The sequence below is a fragment of the Trichosurus vulpecula genome, chromosome 7 (assembly GCF_011100635.1).
Source record: "Trichosurus vulpecula isolate mTriVul1 chromosome 7, mTriVul1.pri, whole genome shotgun sequence".
NCBI classification, from domain to species: domain Eukaryota; kingdom Metazoa; phylum Chordata; class Mammalia; order Diprotodontia; family Phalangeridae; genus Trichosurus; species Trichosurus vulpecula.
In genome coordinates this window covers 99,906,924-99,927,270 of record NC_050579.1, presented here as the reverse complement: position 1 = coordinate 99,927,270, position 20,347 = coordinate 99,906,924, and the positions used below count along the sequence as shown (strand labels likewise).

Below are 20,347 nucleotides of genomic sequence, written 5' to 3'. Positions count from 1 at the left end.
TCTATTCAAAACCACCACTTATGAGCTCCTATTTCATTAATTTTCTTTCTCTCTTTTCTTCTTTCTTTTACTTCCTCCCCTTCTTCCCTCCCTCCCTTCTTTTCTTCCCTTTTCTCTTCTTTCTCCTCTTATTCTTCCTTTCTTTTTTCTTTCTCTTTTCCTTCTTTCTTTCCCTCCCTCCATTCTTCCTTCTTTCCCTCCATCTTCCATCCCTTCCTTTGTTCCTTTCTTCGTTCATTCTTTCCTTCCTTCCTTCCTTCTTTCCCTCCTTCCTTCCTTTCTTCTTTCTTTCCCCTCCTTAGTCCTCTACTTTCTTTCATTAAAAAAAAAAAACAGAGCAAATGAAAAGACATTAATTCAAGACAAAAATATTGGATTAAACAGAATAGCATAGAAAATAGTAAAGAAACCCTCTAATTCTTCCCTTGCACATAGGAGCATACTTTCCTACAGATTTTCACGCCATTACTGTGAGGGGAGAACATTCATAACTCAGCTAACACACTCCTAGGATTGTTTCCCAGCTGTAACATTTCTCTGTTTCCGGAATCGCCACTTAGTGATTCCTTACAAAGGGGCTGATGTCACCTGCTGGACTGTTTTATTCACTGAACTTCAAACTGCTGAAGTCATCTGCTAGGCTGCTTTTTGTACTGCACTGAGATCTGCTAGCTCACTGCTAAGCTACTACTGTCATCAGCAAGTGCTTCAACAAACTTAAACTTTGGTGCGTCCTCTCAACTGGGAAATATTTATAGCACTTTATGAGCAGAATCTGTGGTTCCAAGATTATTTTAGGGCTTAAAAATTTAGATCCATAGTTCCTCCTAGCCAGTATGTTATCAAATCTGTCCTTTGAACTACTTTGAAAGGATCAAAATTTTAGATTTGGGATACAATGCTCTTTCCTCCAAAAAAACTTTCTTTTTTTTTTTTGAAAATTACAAATTTGAAAAACAACAAATATGAATATTTCCATTTACAAAGAATAGTCTTCCCATGTTTTCCTGAATTTATCGCTTTTATCTTTTATTTCTGTGCAATATTATGTTACATTCATAGATCATATTCGTTCAACCATTATCCAGTTGATGACTGCTCAAATGTTTCCAATTTTTTTTTTGCTACAACAAAAAGGGCCTCTCTAAATATTTTTGTGCATACAGGTTCTTTCCTTCTATATTTGTTCTCTTTGGGGCATATACAGAATGTCACTAGGTCAAAGGGAATAGATCTTTTATTAACTTTGAGAGTATATTTCCAAATTGCTTTCCAGGATAGTTGGGCCAATTCACAACTCCCCCAAGAGTAAATCAGTGTGCCAACCTGTCCCCCTCCACATTGTTTCCCACTATGGTTATTTTCATTTTTTAGCATCTTTGTCAATCTCATGAGTTTGAGGTAGAACCTCAGATGTATTATAATTTATATTTCTCTTATTATTAATGATTTAGAGTATTTTTCACATGATTGCTAACTTGCATTTATCCTTTTGAGAACAATCTGCTAATATCCTTCAACAGGGCAAATGCAATATTCTGTATGTGGTCCTAATAGAGTAGTAGGACTTTCTCATACTTAGAAGCTGTTCATTTCTTAATGAAGTCCAGGATCACTTTAGTGTTTTTGGCTGCCATGCCACACCACTGACTCATATTGAGATAGCACTCCACTAAAATCCACAGATCTTTTAAATACAGATTACTAACCACACCTCCCTAGCATAGTACTGATGAAGTTACATTTTTTAGACCATGGTGGCCCATGTCACTGTGGAAGATGAGGCAAGTGGATCATGATCATGCGAGAATAGGAGTTCTACGCTTCAGTAATGTTAAAGTTGATCATATGTGCACATTAAGTTCAACATAATATGGTATTCCCAAGAGCTGAGGGTAACAAGGCTGGCTATGGAAGAACAAAGTCCAGGTCAGAAAACAAAGCAGATTAAAGCTTCCAAGTTGATCAGTATTGGGATCACCCTGTAAATTGTCACTGCACTTCCAACTTAGGTTAGATTAGAAGACTCTGTTTTTTTTTTTTTTAAAAAAGAGGATTTTAAAAAACCCATTTCACATTTAAAATTATCCCTAGAATCATCAACGTTTTTAGATCAGCCCAATGTGTTAGGTATCCCTTCCAGATTTGTGACATCTGCAAATTTGATAAGCATGCCATTTTTGTTTTTATTCAAGTGGTTAACAAAACCATTAAACAGGTTAGGGCCAAGCACAGATTACCAGAGCACTCTGTTACAGAGCTCCTGCCACTTGGCATTGTACCATTAATGGTTTCTCTTTCAACCAGTTTCAAATCTGCCTAATTATACCATCATATAGTCAACTTCTCTCTCTCTTCATTTTCCATAAGAATAGGATAAGATACTTTATAAAATGCATTTCTAAAGTCTAGGTAAGCTATGTCAACAGTATTTCCCTGATCTACTAGTTTTTCAGTCATGTCCAGCGCTTTATAACACCATTTGGCATTTTCTTGGCAAAGATACTGGAGTAGTTTGCCATTTCCTTCTTCAGCTCATGCTACAGATGAGGAAATCGAGGCAAATAGGGTTAAATGACTTACCCAGCATCATACAGGTAGTAAGTGTCTGAGGCCAGGTCTGAACTCAATAAAATGAGTCTTCCTGATTCCAGCCCTGGCACTCTGTACACTGCACCATGTACTTGCCCAATCTACTAGCTTGGTTAATGTGAGAAAAAAAATATGGTTAATAGGGAGTGATCTGTTTTTGAGGAAGTGTTGCTGGTTCTTTGTAATAAATGCTTATTTTCTAAGTGTTCTCTTATCATCATTTTAAAGATCCATTCCATAATTTTTCCAGGAATCAAAGTTAAATCCACTGGCCTAGAATGTGTGGACTGTGTTCTCTTCTTTTCTGAAAATTGGGATAATAATTGCTCTTCTTCATTGTTGTAGTATTTCTTACACTTTTCATGCTATTTCAAATACCACTGTCGGTAGCTCAGCAATAATATCTGCCTGTTTCATTCATTGTCAGAAAGTGGAGTCCATCTGGGTTAGAGGATGTGAATTCATTAAAGAGAACTAGATACTCCCTTAACTTTCCCCTTACTTTTCTGGGCGTAATGACTCCTTATTAGCCATTCCCCCCTGTTTTTTTTTTCCCAAAGGTCCAGAATAAGACCAGAGTTGAATTTTCTTCTGCTTAGTCCCTGCAAAAAAATGGATGGATGGAAATATCACCACACTTTAAAAACATGTTGGTGCCCCAAGACACTATTCAGGAGAAGAGATTAATACATAAACATATTTAACACTTGGGTAATAATACTTTTATTTTGACATGCTCAAGGAAAATATTTAAATGTGAAAATCAGGTTTTACAGAAAAACAGTGTGCAGGGGTAAAAAGGAATAGGGTGTTTTTTTTCAGATTAGAGAAGAGAAAGGTGTTCTCCAGCCTTCATTTAGGGTGGGAGCCTGGGGGATCTAAGGCTCACCTGGTGAGTTTGTGGTGACACAGCTCTTTGTAGATCTGTTAATGAATTTTGAGCATGTCTTGATATATTAAAAAGTTGCTTCATCTAAAATTGGTGTTTGGGAGCTAAGAAAATATCCCAAAGGTTCTTAATTCACCTTCTTGCCAGGGAAAAATGATAGGGATCTTCCAGGCTCCCCGAGCTCATTCCTAGAGAATGTCATAGTGATTTTTTTGCTCCTAGGAGTCGGCTTCCTATTCCAGTCCAAATTATTACATGGTTACATGGTCCAAAGAAATGGCTCCCAGAGCTGTTGCTAAGGTGTGGAGATTTCTCTGTGCATTCAGCTTGAAATCTCCCAGCTAGCTCTATAGAAAAAATTCCTGAAGGGGAGTTTCAGTGTCTGTTTTAAAGTGGCTAGAGATAACCATTATCCATTGCCCTACATCTGAAGCAGGGTCAACTACTGGTAAAGTTCTCATCTAGCCACAGGAGTTACCTATCCCTTCAGGCTTAGATACACTCTGATACAGCCTAGGGCCACAACAAAAAGACAGAATTCCACTATTTTATAAAGAGTGAATTATGCAATTGTACAACAGAGGATAAGGAGGTATTGTGCTCAGTAAGGATACCAGCAGATAGCCTGGCTTTAGTGAAGGAGAGAAAGCAATCCTGGAAGGGAAGGATTCAGCAGCCAGGTACTGTGCCTGAGGAAGTTAAAGGTCAGTTTAGATTCTCCCTATAGTGGGAAAATCCAATTCCTGGAAGGGGCCACCGTGCCAAAGCCTGAGGAGCAGGCAGGTATGGGTATAGAGAAACTGAGCTGAGAAGTGGCTTGCAAACTGGCCAAAGTGTATACACAATGATAGTAAAAAATGAGGGCAGAAGCCAGCTGTCAGGCAAGAAATAGGATGAGGCTCTGATCAAGATGGAACTATGGTGGTATCTAGGAAGGACAAAAGAGGAGTAATGACTCCCAGGTGGGTTCAAAGTGGCCTGGAGTTTAAGAGAGAAGTTCTTGGGAAAAGATGGGGAAGTGGCTTCCTCATCTATAGGGCCAGGGAAGATCCACAGGTGCCAGTGTAGCTGCATAAAACAACCACAGCTCAGTTTAGTAGCACAGCAGATGCTCATGCCAGGAGAGCAAACCAAGAACCGGGTTCTGGAGGGTATTGAGATTCACCAGAGTTAGTAGTGAGCTTCAAACCAGAGTAAGTTGGCTCAGAATTCAACTCAGATGGCCATGAGGTGAAGAATAGGAACAGGGACTAGAGTCTTATAAACTTTGCCAGCTGAGCTAAGCCAAGTTGAGCCAAGCCAAGACCAACCAATCTATGGCTATATTTTAGTTAAAAGCTCGGTTAAGGACTCTGTGTTCTGCAAACTCATTTATTCCTATGGTTTTCTATTTTCTTTTTGTTTTATTTTTAGGAACTTTAGAAAATTCTAAATGTGTTTTGTGTGAACTAAGGGGGAAGGAATTTGTGTACTTTTAGACCGAGAGAGACAGGAGTCAGAAGCCAGAGGAGGTGGTAGAAGCAGCTGTTTTGGTGCTGTAGACAGAACTAAGGCATAGAGAGGTAAAAACTTTGGGGGAGAGAATCATCTCTGATTTCTGAACCTTTCCAGCCTTGGGTTTCCCCTCTTTCTCTATGCCTTCAGCATATTACGTGAAATTGAATTTGTACAGAATGACAGACTTGCCATGTTGGTTCATGTATTATTATCTTTGTTATATAGCAGGGACACAAAAAGACCATTTCAGAATCTCACCAGCTGATTGTAGGACAAGAACAACACACCAGTACCCAGGTAGAGTTGTTAGAAAGCTTGTTTTAGGCTTAGCTGTTGTTAGATTCTGTCCACACATGTGCATTATCTTAATATTTGAGGTCAAAGTTGCCCTTTGGTCTCAATTATCTGGATGTATTAGGCTAAAGTGACTTTTTTTTTTTTGCTTGAACAGTTAGTTAGCATTTACATAGGGTTTTAAGGTTTGCAAAGGGCTTTATATATGTTATCTAATTTGATCCTTACAATAATCCTATGAGGTAGGTGACATTTTGTCCATCTCTCCCTCCCCCCATCGCCATTTTACAGAAGAAGAAACTGAGGTTAGGAGTGATTAAGTGACTTGCCCAGGATCACAAAACTAGTAAGGGTCTGAGGTAGGATTTAAATTCATGGCTTCCTGCCTTTGTGTCAACATTCTATCCATTGTTACACCTAGCTACCTCTATGGGACCAAAGTTTTCTCTCCCCTCCCTTCTCCTTCGTTCCTTCCTCCTCTCTTTTCCCTTCTTTCCACTTTTATTTCCCTAAGTTAGCAGGGGAACCAGGTACCATGGTATAGTGAATAGAGAATTTGCCTATAACAAATACTGCCTCTGTGTCCCTGGGCAAATCTTTGTTCTAGGAATATTTCTAAGACTAAAAATCACCAAGATAGTGCCTACCTGCACTGAGTAAGAGCGTCCTTACTAGGAAGTTGCCTATAGCAGTGAATCCACATATACGTTCATTCCTCATCCCTAAATTGACCAGCTAACTCGTTTGTGTGGGCCCACCTTCAAATTCTAAACCCCCCTTTTTGGGTGGAGGGGAACAAACACCACAACTGAGGTTAAGGACAAGACAAGCAGGTCTTGCAAGTACCTCCCAGACCTGTTCCCACTGTTCGCAAACTGATACCAATGGCAAGTCAGAAATCTTCTTCACATTGTGAAGCAGTCTCATCTGCCAGAGATTCTTACAAAGAATGACATCTGGTGAGAACTCGGATGAGAAAGTGGAGTCCATACCAAAACTATTTTATGACTGGAGAAACCCTAAGTGAAGGACTAGCTTTAATACTGACCTGACTCATAGTAATGATGTGAGGATTAATTAATTAATGACTAAAGCACTTTGAAAATACAAAGGACTATATAAATGCTAAATATTATTAAATGTTAATAGTCATGTTCATGCACAACCCTGATATTAATTTAAATTTCTAAACCTTATTATCAGAATGAAATGCATAATAATGAGCTTCTCCTAATAAATATTTTGTTTATGATGTATTTAGAGTAGTTTTATTTATCTAGCTGGGGAAAGTATAAATTATAGCGGGTGGCAAAAAGGTTGCTGCCTTTTCTTCATGATAATTAAAATGGAAATTTGGAGAAATATAATGAATACATTAGGCTAAAATTCTTTGTGTTTGAACAGCTGAGGTTCTCTGGATAACTCCACGCCAGGGCCTGCTATTGTTTTGGGAGTTGTGACACCCTAATTTTTGGTTGTGCTTGTTTATTTTGTTTGGTTTTGTGATATGGTTCTCCCTTCTAAAAGTGCTCCATAACATCTATTTCATCCTCAAATTAAAGAGAATTGCATTTAATTTTGTTTGGGGGGCTTTGAGAGAAATCATCCCTTGAGATAATTGGAGACACCCTAGGGTGTTACAAAATCAAGGCTGGGAACTCCTGCTCCATAGAGCATGTATTGCCTGAGAAAGGAGCATAGTGCCATCATTGCTTGATCCACAGGGGAGATGAGTTTATTTTGTTTTCCCATGGAGTGCCCTGGATCAGTAACTAAAAATCTAAGCATGCTTAGAGGGTGGTGGGGGGGGATCATTTGTATTTCAATTAGAGAAGACCTGGGTGAAGTCTTGAGCGGGTAAGTATTCAAACATCTATTTATACATCACTTATCCAATGACTCTAGATGTGTATATTTAGGACACAATCAGCTTGATTATACCTCCACAAACTCTGCAGGCTCCATCAATGTACAGTTGTGGAATTTTCAACCCTTCTACTGGCAGGATGACAATGTCTCCCGTATCCAGATACACCATTAGAGGATTACACATCACAGGTTGGAGTCATGCAGGTGAGAAAAAATTAAGGTCATTCCCCAAACCCCTTCTCACTGAGACCAAGTTTTTGGACTTGGTAAAATAAAGGACTATTAAATTAATCCAAGGAGCATAAATATGGGGCTGGGGGGGAGGGAGTAGGGTGAGGGGGAGTGGGGGTGGTGCTAGAGCCAGTTCAAACCCCAGCTTTTGTTAAATTTTCTGTGTGAGCATTTACACCTTAGAAATCAGCAAATGTTACAAATCACGGCTTGATTAATTATTTTGCTGATTCTAGCCTTAAAGAAATGATGGAGAAAATGTTAATGAGGCAGATTTAACTTCAAAGTGTGCTGTGCAACTGGTTGCTAAGCATTTGCCAGGACACTCCTGGTCTGAATACACTAGGAAAATTCCAGGCAAGTGCCATCAGGCCCAAGGGTTGAGCAGTACATATTAGTATCAGAGTTCCAAAGGGAACCATGTAACATGGGGTACAGAGAGCCTCTGCAGGGGGATAGGAGAAGAAGTTGTGAGTGAAAGGACTCAGAGATGACATTGCCTTGATGACAATATGTCTCTCCAATTTTATGTGAATTACAGCTCAATAAGTCAGCAAGGATTTATTAAGAACCTACTATGCATGGGCTATATGCACTGGATCTATGAAGACAAAAATGAAACACTTCCTGCCTTCAAGGTGTTTATATTCTACCAGGGGAGTCAAAATGTACACGCAAATGCACACATACACACACAAACATTTATGTACATATAATACATGGTTATTGGAAGAGGGAAGGTCCTGTCAGCTTGTGGGATCAGGAAAGGCTTCATTTAGGATGGTGGATTTTAAGTGGAATTTGGAAGGAAATAAGGAATTTTAAGAGGTGGAACTGAGGAGGGAGTAAATTCCAGGCATGTTGGAGAGCCATGGCTAAAACACTGAGATGGGAGATGAAGTGGTGTATGTGGGCAAAAACAGCAAGAAGGCTGCAGAGAGCATGAAGCAATGTAATGTATATAATGGAGTTGGAAAAGTAGATTGAAATAATGTTGTGAAGGACTTTACAAGCCAAATGGAGGAGTTTATGATTTATTCTCAAAGCAATAGATGCACCACTTTTGCTGTAGGTAGAGCATGCATTATTATTGTTATTTATTACTTTGGTATGGAGCTATATCCTCACTGATGTAGAGGAATTCACTGTGTGGAAATGCCCTACACTCAGGGAGATAGCTTTTAGTCTTGTAGTATTTCTTAGGACACCAAGGGGTTAAGTGACTTGCCCATAATTAATACACATACCCACACATGTATATGTGTATGTATGTATATGTATATATATCAAGACTTGAACTCAGATTTTCCTGACTCAAAGGACACTATATCTACTATGTACTATCTACTATCAATATTCATCTCCATACCAATGATTCTCAGCTCTATTTATCTAGCCCTAAGCTCTCTCCTAACCTCCAGACTCACATTTCAGACATCGAAATGGATATCCCACGGATGTTTTAATCTCAGCATGCTCAAAACTGAGCTCTTTATCTTTCCACTCCAACCCTTTCCTTCCACACTTCCTGATTACTGTCGAAAATCATTGTACCACCACCCTTCCAGTCACCCAATCTCACAAACTAGGAGTCACCCTCAATTTCTCATCCTCTCTTCCCGATCCTCTCACCCTCCCATCCAGTCATTCAGATAGTTTCCATGCATTCAAGTTTTTCCCCTCTCCAATCCACCTTCCACTTAGATGTCAAATTGATCTTCCTAAAGCACAGGTCTAACCATGTCACCCTCTTATTCAATAAAATCCAGGAGTTCCTTGTTTCTTCCAAGATCATTATAGAATCCTCTGGCATTAAAAACCCTTCATAACCTGGCTTCCTCCTACCTTTTTAGTTTTCCCATGTACTAATTGATACAATGATACTGGCGTCTTTGCTATTCCTTGTGCAAGACTCTATCACCCTATTCAGGGCATTTTCTATGACTGTCCAACAAGCCTGGAATTCTCTTCCTCTTCATCTCTCTTGAGTTCCCTGGCTTCCTTCAAGTCACAACTAACATCCTATTTACTCAAAAAGCTTTTGCTAATCTCCCTTAATGTTTGTAGCTTCCTTCTGTTGATTATCCCCAATTTATTATGGATGTGTGTATGTGTGTGGATATATGTGTGTATATATATATATACATACATATATTATTTGTACAGAGTTATTTTCATATTGTCTCCCACATTAGACTGTGAGCTCCTTGAGAGTAGAGACTATCTTTTGTCTCTTTTTTGTATCTTGAGTGCTTGAGTGCCAGTACCTGGCACGTCTTAAACACACGTTGACTTACTGCCTGACATTATGCCATGTCACCTCTCTAGCTAGTTTATATATTAAATACTAGGATCAATGTTTATGGGCAAAAGGTGACCTAAAGGGTTAAAAATGATTGAAATGACCAGTTGTCCCCCTTGTGTTTATAGAACAGAGGTAGAAAAATAAAAAAAATAACAAAAACTATGTGACCATTAGCAAACAAGCAAAGATGTGTGCCTGCCATCTAGCAGAAACTTGGTGAATATAGTTTGAATGGAATGCAATAAAATGGCTAGGATGGAAAAGGGGAACTGATGGAAGAAATGAGCCAGAGAAGAGAGTAAGAATTAATTAAGAACATAAGTGAGATGGAAAAAGCAAGATGGGGAAGCTGTTGTAAACAATGTTCGTAGAGAGAGACTACTTCAGATTCAAAGTTTTTGAGTATAAGGGTCCATTTTTCAAATCAAAACATTTCATGGATGCCCATGTAATAATAGGGGTCATATTAGTATCTATTTTTGAAAATACTTGGTGATACAAATTTGGTAATGCTCTTAAATGAATTATCTTAAGAGTATCTATGTGCATTTAAACATATTAATGCATGTGTGTGTGTGAGATATTACTCGGTCTTTAGAGAAATGCATTTGCAGTTTGGTCTAAACCCTTGAAGATGATGCCTGTTAATAGACAGAAGTGACCTTGTTCCTTTTGGCTCAGGGGTCTTGACAGCTTAGTTGTCTAGGATGTGTACAACATGCTCAGTACTAAGAAGAGAAATTAAGTTTGTCTGTTAAACCCAACAATCTTTTAGCTTATCTGTTAAGTTGGGTCCATATCTCAACTATCTATAAGTTGCCCAATTTATATATTCCTAGATTCCTTATACCATAGGAGATTAAGCCTTATTACACTCTATTGTGGACTGACTGAAATGATTTGGATGACTCACTCAGAATGAGTGATGTTGAAAAGTAAGGAGCAGACCTGTATTCCCAAGTCTAGGGCTTAAAGCAGAGAATCCTATTGATGGAAGAAGAGACCAGAGTCTTTTGTGAGGTAGGCCTCTACTAAAAGCTGCTTATGCAGTTTATGGCATATGTAAACATGGGTAAGAGAAAATGGACCTGAAATAATAGCAGGATTCAGGGGTTTCATGAAGAAAGCCTAAAGGTAAAGTACTGATGTTGATTGATCCGAAGGATAATGACAATCACTTCTGAAATTCTGGGGAAACAGATTCATGTTACTCAAATGTTTTTTTCCCCCAAGATGAAGCTGGAGACCTTAAGGTGATACAGATATACCCTTAATGTTGGCTGGAATGAATGCTGAAATCTACAAATTCCTCTCAGGGAAGCTTTAAAGGAGATTTATTTTAATTCTTAAATATTGTAAGAGGAAAGTTGGCTACAGGAATGTAAAGTAGTGATAGTTATAGATATCTTTAAGGTAATAGAAATTATTGTACTACTAAAGGAGAATTTCTCAATTCAATATAGCATATAAAATCTATCTAAATATCACTGAAAATAAAATTATAACTTTTGCTGATACAATAATTGGAAAAGGACAACATGAATTCTAAAAAAGAAAGATCATGCATTGACCTCATATTTATAATAAAAGCAACCACAGAGAAAACAATTAAATTTAACCTTCTCACATACATGGCTTTCTGGATTATAAAAAACCATATGATAGAATGGATAAACAGAAACTGAAATGAACCCATGAGCATCTCAGAATAACAGATAAATTAACAAGGAATATCATCATGAAAAATTATATCAGTGTTAAAACAAGTAACTACCTCCTATATATCCAAACAAAAGGGTCACGCTAAGAAGTAGATTATTTAGCAATTCTTATAAATATATAATTGAAGAGAATGAGGGAGTAAAGGAAGGGAACCTCAAAGAAATAAACATAGAAATCTACCATGCACTGGTTAGCAATTTCCACTAACAAAAATAGAGGCTCATTTGCAAATAAATTTACACTTAATCAAATAAGCAAATAGCTTATTATTTGACAAGTCTTTATTAGCCACCTACTATATACTTAGCAGGATCTCTAGCAATAAAAATAATAGCCTTTGGCATAAAATTACTAGATACAGTAAAACTTCAAAATAAGAGAATAATTTCTAATACTTAGGAAGCTTATTAAGTCCAGAGAATAGAAATGATTTAGGAAAAAATGAGAAAATGTAAGAGGAATAATTTTCTAGCATTTCAGAAAATATATGGTAAGAATAAAATACAAAAATACAGAGATATACTAATATTTAAATATGATAATGAAACATGGGACTTTGGTGGGAAGATAAAGAAGATAATTAGCATTGCAGAAATGAAAAAGAGCAATGAATCAATAAGCATTTATTAATCACCTACTCTGTGTAAGGCACTGCACTAGGCACCAGAGATTCAAAGACAAAAATGAAAGTTTCTCTTCTCAAAGAACTTACATTACATCAAGGGAAGCAACAAGGATTGCTATAAATATAGCCTACACAAAGTATAAACAAAGTAAATACACCATAATTTTAGGAGGAGGCTCTAGAAGTAAAGATTTAGGCCTCATGTGGGAGGTGGCAGTTGAGCTGAGTTTTGAAGGGATTTTAATGGATTATGATATCAAAAGATAATCAAGGAAATTACATTAGGCTTAAATACTATAGACAATGAATCGATATAAATACTATATATAAGTATATATTCACACATAATAACAAATCATCTAAATACTTAAGGGGAAAGCTGATTTAATTGGAGAGAGAATTAGATAGCAAAACTATTGTAATGTGTGACTTTAATGTATCCCTTTCGTACTAAACAAATCTAAGGGGGAAAAGGATAAACAAAGAACTTAAGAACCTAAAAAGAACTTCCAGGAATTTAGAGTTGATAGATCTTTGGTGATTACTGAATGGACGTAAGATTTACCTACCTTTTTATAAATGTACACGGCACATTTATAAAAATCTACCACATATTGGGGGATAAAGACCTAATTCTAGGTCCAACAATAATTCATATCTCTGAGAATTGCCATATGGAAGTTCTGTTCTAGCTCACCCACTTGCCAAGATGATCAAGCTCCTGACCATTATGTATAAGCATAAGGAAATGAATCTCATCTGGGGCAACTAGTTCTTGCTGAAGCCATACTAGCTCTCTGAGATTCCTACTTCTCTTTCTTGATGATCTTTAGCCATTCCTTTAATTATATGGCCTAGAATTTTGCCAGGAATCAATGTCAAGTCCATTGGTCTATATAGTTTGAAGGCTACTTTCTTCTCTTTCTTGAAAATTGGAGCAACATTTGCTCTTTTCCAATCCTTTGATGCCTCTTATGTTTTCCAGGATATTTCAGAGATCACTGTCAGAAATCATATTTGCCATTCTTTCAGTATCTGAGGATATAATTCATATAGGTCTAGTAACTTTAAATCATAAAGGGCAGTTAAGTAGTTTCTTACTATCTATCTTGGGCATTAATCCCTCTGCCTTATTTTGTTCTGTCCTCCACTGTCCAAAGACAATTCTCCTTTACATAGAAAATAGAAACCAAACAAGAATCAAGTAGCTCTACCCCTTTTGTGTTTGTTCTTTTAATCATTGTCCTATCCACCCCATCCCCTACCTTGGTCTTCCTCTTTTCCCTAATACAGATTAAACTGAGCACTTCATTGCTCTTAGCTTTTCCTCAGCAGTATGTTACATATACTAGGTCCTTAATATATATATTTATTCAATTGAATTAAAATATTGAGACATTTTCCTATAACTTCTTTCTTTCCCTTCTGACATGCATGCTGATTATTTCACTTAGTTAAACATTTTTTTTATTCACTATACAGTCCTTTGGTCAGTTAGAGCAAGGCAGAACAAGTAGAACTGTTAAAGACAAGTGACAGCTTCCTTCCAACAGTGTCTTTGTTGTTTTTGAGGTATAGATACTGGGATATGGAACAAAATTATTGGCACTACCTGGCTAGTATTTTATCTTCTCTAGAATCAAGAAATGGTTGGTAAAAGGTTGGCACTTAAGATTGATATTTGCATTTAAAGCCTGCAAATTAATAACTCCAGCCAACGGCAATTAAGTTCTTGTTTTGCACTGAGCAATGTTCTGGTTGATGAGAGAAATTCAAAAATTAAATAAAACAGTTCTTGTCATAAAAGTGCACCAGTTCTAAAAGGAAATTATAAAACCAGAATAAACAGCTATAATACAAGTGCTATTTGAAAAGTACTTAAGAGATATGCAAAGCATGTCCAAGGCAGTAGGAAGAGTTATTATTGACTGATGTTGGGTAAGGAAAAGCTTCTTGGCAAAGACACCATTTGATCTAGGACTTCAAAGCTCAAGAGGTGGGAGGACAGCAGATATTAAACTTACCTTAGAGCCAAGAAGACCTGGTTTTAATTTCCACTTCTCGTTCTTACTAGCTAGATGCCTCTAGTCAAGTCACTTAACTTCTCAGCACTCTAGGTCAGTGGTGTCAAACTAAAATAGAGACAGATCCTTGCAGGTCACACATTGTCTTAGAAAACAACAAAATAACAATATCCATGTTGAATTGTATTTTTATTTGTTTTGTTAGATATTTCCCAATTACATTTTAATCTCAGTGGGAGCATATGGCTGAGGAGCCATGAGTTTGACATCTCTGCTCTAGGGTAAGTCTCTAAGACCCTTAGTTGTAGAGAAGGTAACCAACAACATTGGCAAGGGGAATTTCCTCATCTAGGAAACAATGAATCACTATTCTTAAAGGTTCAGTAGTTGAATAGGTGAAAATGGTAGGAGAAAAATGAAGATCCTAAGTAGAGGAGAAAGACTGAGCAAAGCGCCAAAATGAGGCAGAATGTGCCTATGGGGAGCAGCAAATAGTCCAGTTTGGCTGAAACATGAAGGGGAGTAATGGAAATAGTGGGAGATAAGGCTGCAAAAATACAATAGTGTCAGATTATGGAGTGATTTGAATACCAAACCAAGGGGTTTAGATTTTACATTGTGGACAATAGCAGGTAATGATTGGTGTTGAGTTGAAAAGTAATACGATTCAATGAGAATTCTGACTTATCCCTCATTCTCAGTTCCAGACTCAACATGAACATTTTAACATGCTCTAGTCCAAACTGGAACTCTGTAAAAAGATTGGCAGGGTTCAACCTGGTACAAGACTATGTGACCAAAGTCTGCCATAAGTTCACCTCTGACTGCTTTCCCAGTTCTGTCTAAACCACCCACAGACCATCCTAAACATTAATCACTAAGAGAACATGATGGATAACAAAAAGGAAAAGACACCTCCAATGTACGAGTATGGAAATCTTGCAAACCTGCAATACCTCACTGGGCTCTCAGTGGACAGAGTGTAGAAAGCCATGTTCTACCCAAATACCTTTGATGTGATGAACCAAAAGGAAGAATACACACACAGAGAGGGCAAAAGACAAATTGCAAGCACTGAAGCATAGCTTGAAGATATGTGGTCTAGCATTGGACAGCTAGGAAAGAGATACGGCAGGCAGACTCACTTGGGAAATAGCTATCAGGGATGGAATAGCTCTTTTGGAGCAAAGACCACTGTGAGTTACTGAGGCATAGTCACAAACAGTGACTGGCTCTAAAAATAGCCTTTCCAGTCATGAAGCAAAGTATAATCTTCATGTTTTCACTATTGGTCCCAGATCTCTCTTTTTTCTTGACTTTCATAGGAAGATAGACATTGCCAGTACCATGACCTGTCATGTGCATTGCCATCACAATGAGAAATGCAACTGGATGGAGGGAGGGAATGGATAAAGGAGGGCAAGGCAGGCAGAAAGAAAAGGTTACTGCCCTAACAAGGATTTCCAACATAAATTCATTATTAAAAATTAACTGAAGTTCTGGTTACTGGAACTGAATTACATCCCTGAAATAACTCTGTCTTGGAGGAAGTATGGGATTAAATAAACATCTATGTCTCCCATTTCTGGATTGTTAGGAGGTTTTGTTTCCATTTTTTCCTTTACTGTATAATCTTCCTAGTCATTTAGTTTTACATGTTTTATGTTAGCTTTTTTACAGGTAGATAAAAAAGATCTGCATGTGCTTGTAGTCTTAACTATATGAGTATCTTGACTAATACTCATCTTTGAATAGCCCAATGAAGGCTTCAATGCTTATATCTCTGCTTCTGGGAAAATTATCTCTGTTTTTACCCCTCATTTATTAACTCTGAACTTGCCATGCAAATTAAACAAGTTTTGCACTTTGGGCCCGAGCAAATTGCATTTATATTTGAGTTCCATTAGAAGTCTTCATGCATGGTTGAGCATGTTTATATTCTTTCTGTCTTATCCAGTTCCTTGGATCTAAAACTCATCTCTGACTCAGTGGTATGGCAAACATATTTTTCTTAACAAAAGAATTTCTGAGTAACTCAAAATAGATAGAGCAGGAGGAAAGGAGTGGGCATCACATGTAGATTATTTCTCACAAGCAGCTAAATTCCTGGAATTGAAAAACATCCAATTAGGCATTTTGAAATAGCTCCTGGCTGTGTCTATATGGTCTCAAATATTCAGATGAGAAGTGAAGAAAGTCAAGCAGACAATCAGGCAACTGAATATTTCCCAAATTTGTACAGGTGGGATCTATGGTCAGGGGTCTAGATAGCTAGCTCTGCTAAGACCAAAAGACAAAAATAAACAAACAAAAAATCATAGATTTTAATTCCAACAAAAATAAATCAAAATGGGTTTTGATACTAAAGCATAATATGCTTTCCCCAAATGGAGAATATCATTATCAACTTAGAATAAAAATGTTGCATTCTGGTAATTATATAATATTTTTCTCAATACATATTTAAGTTCTGATATCAAATAAAAGCATTTTTGAATTTTTAATGATCACAATCTTCTCTTTCATTTTAGAAAATACTATTTAAATATGTTGTCTGAAGCTTGTGGATATGGGGCAAAAACTATCGATGGGCAAGAATCATAAACATATGTCAAATAAATTAATTGTAAATCTTTTAAATTACAGGCAAATTAGAATCAATTACCTGAATAAAAAGCACTCACAACTTGCCAGGAAAGCTCATTCTACTTTTAGATAGCTCTAAGTGTTAGCATTTTTCCCCCGGAAATCTAGTCTAAATTTATCTCTTCAATTTCTACCCATTGCCTCTGATTGTGCCTTTGAGTGCCAAGCAGAGTAATCAGAATCCCATACAATAGCCCTTCAGTAACCAAAGATAGTAATAATGCCACCTCTAACTCTTCTCTACTCTTGGCTAAACATTGGTAGTTTGTTTTATTGAATTTCAATTGGCATGGCCTTGAGACCCTTCGTCATTTTGATTTCCCTCTTCTGACTCTCAATCAGTCAGCACACCATTATTAAGCTGCTACCATGGGCCAAGCACCGGGATGCAAAAAGAGGCAAAAGATAGCCCTTGCCTTCAAAGAGTTTACAATCTAGTGAGAAAAAACATGCACAGAAATATATACAAAGCAAGCTATATTCAAGATAAATAGGAAGGAAATAAGAGAGCGAAGGCACTAAAATTAAGAGACATTGGGAAAGGCTTACTATAGATGATATGGTTTTAGTCAAGATTTTAAAAAAGCCAGGACTTCAATAGATACTGATGCAGAGGGAGAACATTCTGTGAATGGGGAATAGCCTGAAAAAATGCCTGGAGCCCAGCTTTTCAAGAGCATTCTTAAAATATGGGGCCCACTTTTCCCTCTCCTGCTGCTCGAGGAGCCGGCCGCCACCATGAATGACACTGTAACCATCAGAACCAGGAAATTCATGACAAACAGATTTCTTCAGCGTAAACAGATGGTTATAGATGTCCTTCATCCTGGAAAGGCCACAGTGCCCAAGACTGAAATTCGAGAAAAACTGGCCAAGATGTACAAGACCACTCCAGACGTCATTTTTGTCTTTGGATTCAGAACCCATTTTGGTGGTGGCAAAACAACAGGCTTTGGCATGATTTATGATTCCCTTGACTATGCAAAGAAAAATGAACCAAAGCACAGACTTGCAAGGCATGGCCTGTATGAGAAGAAAAAGACATCAAGAAAGCAGCGAAAGGAACGCAAGAACAGAATGAAGAAAGTCAAGGGTACTGCAAAGGCAAATGTTGGTGCTGGCAAAAAGAAGGATTAAAAGGCACTATGGATGACGTTTATCCGTGAAGATAATTTTTCATCAGAACATAAATAAACTATATAAAAACTTAAAAAAAAATAAAAAAATAAAAAAAAATATGGGGCCCAGAATTGAACATAATACTCCAGATATGCTATGACTGGAGCAGAGTATGGACAGGTGATTATCACCTTCTTATCTCTACAAATGATACCTCTCAATTTAGCACAAAATTATATTAACTTTTTTGGCTAAATATCAATATCAAGTCAATATCAAGATATTGATTTATGTTGCACTTGGTAGTTCACTAAAACCCTCAGATCGTTTTCCGGCAAGCTAATGCTTATGTCTCATCAATCTTCTATTTCTGAAGTTGACATTTTGAACCCAAATGTAAAGACTTTGCATTTATCCATATTGAATTTCACGTTACTAGACTCAGCCCAGTATTCTAAGAGACTATCCATATCTTTTTGGTTCTTGACTGTCACCTAGTGTGTTAGCTATCCCTCCCAGCATTATGTCATCTGAAAATTCAATAAGCATGCCATTTGTGCCTCTGTACGAATCTTTAATAATATAGGGCCAATCATCAGTCCCTGGTTACTCTGTGGGTGAACTCCTGTTAAGTTGACATTGAATGATTAATGACTAATCTTTGATTCCAGTCTTTCCACCAGTTCAAAACAAATATAATTGTACTACTGCCTAGCCCACATCTCTTCATTTTCCCACAAGAGTAGTGTGAACTACTTTGTCAAATGCTTTTCTAAAATCAAAGTAGAAAGACAGTTGCCGACCTTAAGGATATAATATAAATTCTAATGGGAGAAAAGAACACATAAAAGGAAGCTGAAAAGGGTGGAGGGGTGGAGACAAAGATATTGGGCATGGGGTTATGGTAGGGGAAATTCATAGGGCAACATGAAAAGAAATGAAACATGACTGGCCTGGGCACTCTCCTTAAAAGGAGGAATGGAGATTCTGCAAAGAGCCAACCGGTCGTTTTACAGGTGAGGAAACTGTAATTATTAACTTTTACAAGGTCAAACAGCTGATAAATTTCAGAGCTTGGATTTGAACTCATTCATCTTATACCATGCTGGATGTGGAGTTGGGAAGACCTGAGTTCAAGCTCTGCTTTAGTTCAAATCCTAGCTATCTGACCCTAGGCAAGTCATTTAGTTGCTCTTAGACTTAGTTTTCTCATATATAAAATGGGAATAATAATAGCATGTACTTCCTAGAGTTTTTAAAATGAGGATGAAGGGGTTTGTAAACATTAAAGTAATATATAAATGCTATTATTTATTACTCTCATAATAGGTCAGGAAAAGCACCAGACTTGTAGTCAGAAGACCTGATTTCATCCTGCTCCAGATTTCTTTTCACAAATCCTGAACTACAAATCATCTCTCCAAAATGACCTATACCTTAGTTCATGTAATTTTCTCTACATGGAATGAATGTCTTCTTGCATGTATTGTTATGTATGCTCAGTCTCCCGTTATATTTTCAAGTAAAAAGCTTGTATCTCAGATCACTTTGCGTCAGAAACACGTCTGCAAGTCGACCTTTTTTATAAACCTTTGACATACAGGTAAATCTACTAATACAAAGCCACCATCTGAGGACCACCTATTTCTGATTTCATATGTAGACCAATTAGCCTTCTAGGGACATAAAGGACAAGATGATTCTGCCTTGAGCCAGTGATCAAAATTTCTTATCCTAGGCAGCACATCAGAAACTCATATAATAGGGGGAAAAAGCAGTGTGTCATCTAGAGCTTTAATAGTACTGTCTCTTGGTACCTCTAATCCTGCCAAACATACTGAAAGCACAATTCAGACTTAGTTGCTAGCACATGATGCTACTCTCTCCTCTCCCCTCTATGTTCTGTCCTCTGTGCTTATGTAGCTGCCTGGATTTGGTACAGGTCCTCATCATCACTTCATTCCTGGACTACTACAATAGCCTTTTTATTTGTCTCCCTGCCTCACGTCTCTCCCTACTCCAACCCAGTCTCCACTCAGCTTCTAACATAATCTTTCTAAAATATACATCCAACTTATTCAACCAACACCAGTAGCTCCCTATTATCTCCAAAATCAAATACAACCCCCTCCCCAATTTGGATTTTAAAGTCCCTCATAACCTGACCTCTTCCAATTTTTTTTCAATCTTCTTACATATGACTCCCCTACATTCACTCTACAATCCATTTGAATTGGGCTATAAAGTAAGAGTCTTAGAGCAAAGGTTATCCCAACCATATGGAGTGGTATTGGCATGGAGCTTGGGAAGGTGTTGGTTGGGCTTGGGGGATTTCCATTGGGCCAGTTGAGCTAGAATAGAGAGTAAATAGAAAAAAATAATATATTATACTAGAAAGGTAAACTGATAACAATAGAGGGCTTTGAGTGCTGAGATGATGATGATGATAACGATATACATTTATCCATTTATGTAGGACTTTATAGTTTGCAAAATATTTTAAAATATTTTTATTCTGTATTTAACTAACATTC

General features: G+C 37.4%; 1 protein-coding gene across 1 annotated transcript; it reads left to right on the top strand.

Moving 5' to 3' along the window:
- Positions 1–17,399: 17,399 nt before the first annotated feature.
- On the top strand, positions 17,400–17,903 carry LOC118857203 (40S ribosomal protein S24-like). The gene has a single exon (XM_036767851.1). The coding sequence runs from the start codon at positions 17,433–17,435 to the stop codon at positions 17,829–17,831; it is 399 nt and encodes a 132-aa protein (XP_036623746.1). The 5' UTR covers positions 17,400–17,432; the 3' UTR covers positions 17,832–17,903.
- Positions 17,904–20,347: the final 2,444 nt, after the last annotated feature.

Bases quoted from the DNA above. Each gene is read 5' to 3' on its own strand.
- LOC118857203 (XM_036767851.1), top strand. From the start codon at position 17,433: ATGAATGACACTGTAACCATCAGAACCAGGAAATTCATGACAAACAGA.